This window comes from Cibotium barometz, chromosome 31, assembly GCF_041138505.1.
Source record: "Cibotium barometz isolate CiBa-2024 chromosome 31, ASM4113850v1, whole genome shotgun sequence".
NCBI lineage: Eukaryota > Viridiplantae > Streptophyta > Polypodiopsida > Cyatheales > Cibotiaceae > Cibotium > Cibotium barometz.
Genome location: NC_141076.1, coordinates 45,092,832 through 45,093,947, shown reverse-complemented (window position 1 = coordinate 45,093,947; position 1,116 = coordinate 45,092,832). Strand labels below are relative to the sequence as shown.

The 1,116-nt window shown below is 39.2% G+C and overlaps 1 protein-coding gene across 2 annotated transcripts in view; it reads right to left on the bottom strand.

Annotated features, from left to right (window-relative positions):
* Nucleotides 1–829, bottom strand: part of LOC147620918 (WRKY transcription factor 6-like) — a 3,927-nt gene extending 3,098 nt beyond the window's left edge. The window contains exons 1-3 of one of the 2 annotated variants that reach the window (XM_086825479.1): nt 487–829; nt 316–363; nt 33–146 (exon numbers count right to left, since the gene is read on the bottom strand). In XM_086825479.1, the coding sequence (XP_086681605.1) occupies nt 33–146; nt 316–363; nt 487–804 (480 nt within the window). In that variant the 5' untranslated portion in view covers nt 805–829. The remainder of the gene's footprint in view (nt 1–32; nt 147–315; nt 364–486) is intronic. The other variant, XM_086825480.1, reaches the window with a different exon arrangement.
* Between the last annotated feature and the right edge of the window lie 287 nt (nt 830–1,116).

Below are 1,116 nucleotides of genomic sequence, written 5' to 3'. Positions count from 1 at the left end.
TAACGATGTTTGCTTTAATCACCCAACTTTACCTTTGATAAATGCGTGTGCAGATTACTGTATGCCTGATTAAGCTCCTGCAGCATGGTTTTTAATCTCGCGTTCTCACCATAGAGTCTGTAGAGCTCAACTCGTAGAGTGGACACCTGCGCTCGCCAGTCGTATAAATCAACCATAGTTAAACAAATTTTCTTGCGCTAATCATTCATAAACACAATTAATGATCCACACACGCAGTCTTTATACAGCACACACAGAGCCTTGATAATTACGAAATCTAATTAGTAATCAGAATTAGTAATTAGTCCCCCACACCTCATCAACTGGTATAATCGATCCATTGGTATGCATATTATGATCGATCTGAACAACCAAAGCAAAAACATTGTCGTTATAAACAGCTATTGATCAGTCCGAATTATATTAAAAGTGGGTTAATAAGACAATTATATTAAAGAGTGGGTTAATAAGCCAATTATAACTCACGGCGGAGATTTTCTTCTCACTCTTCAACAGCTTGCAATCATCAAATTGCTCAACATCAATTGTATTAAGGTCGAATTTTGGTTTTAATTTGGAGTTGCCATGACTTAAATTAGCTGCAAATGTATGATCTTTGAGATAATCTCTTGTGATTAGAGGCGATGGTAGATGCTGATCAATGCACAGTCCTTCATTAGGGTTCTCCATGCTTACACGCAGCTTTTCTAACAAAAACAAAAGCTCGGGGGCAACAACAAAAGAAATAAATGGTAAGCACGAGGTGATTGAAAAATGAGTTGGTTTTTCCTGCATCCATGTCATCTTTTAGTCCACACGAGGTAATGACTACTTCCACACAATCCATATGCAAATCTGCCATCATATGTATGGCAAGTGCAAACTCATGCACATGCACACATATGCATGCAAGCAAGCGTGCACACTTGCATGTGCACACATATGCATGCATGCAAGCCTGCACACTTGCACGTGCATACACGTCATGTGCACACATATGTATGCATGCAAGCCCGCACACTTGCACGTGCATACACACCTTGAGTGAAATTGTAACTTAGATTGACCTTTCAAATCCAAGGTGATAGGATTGTGAATTAAGAAACGTGGATCAAT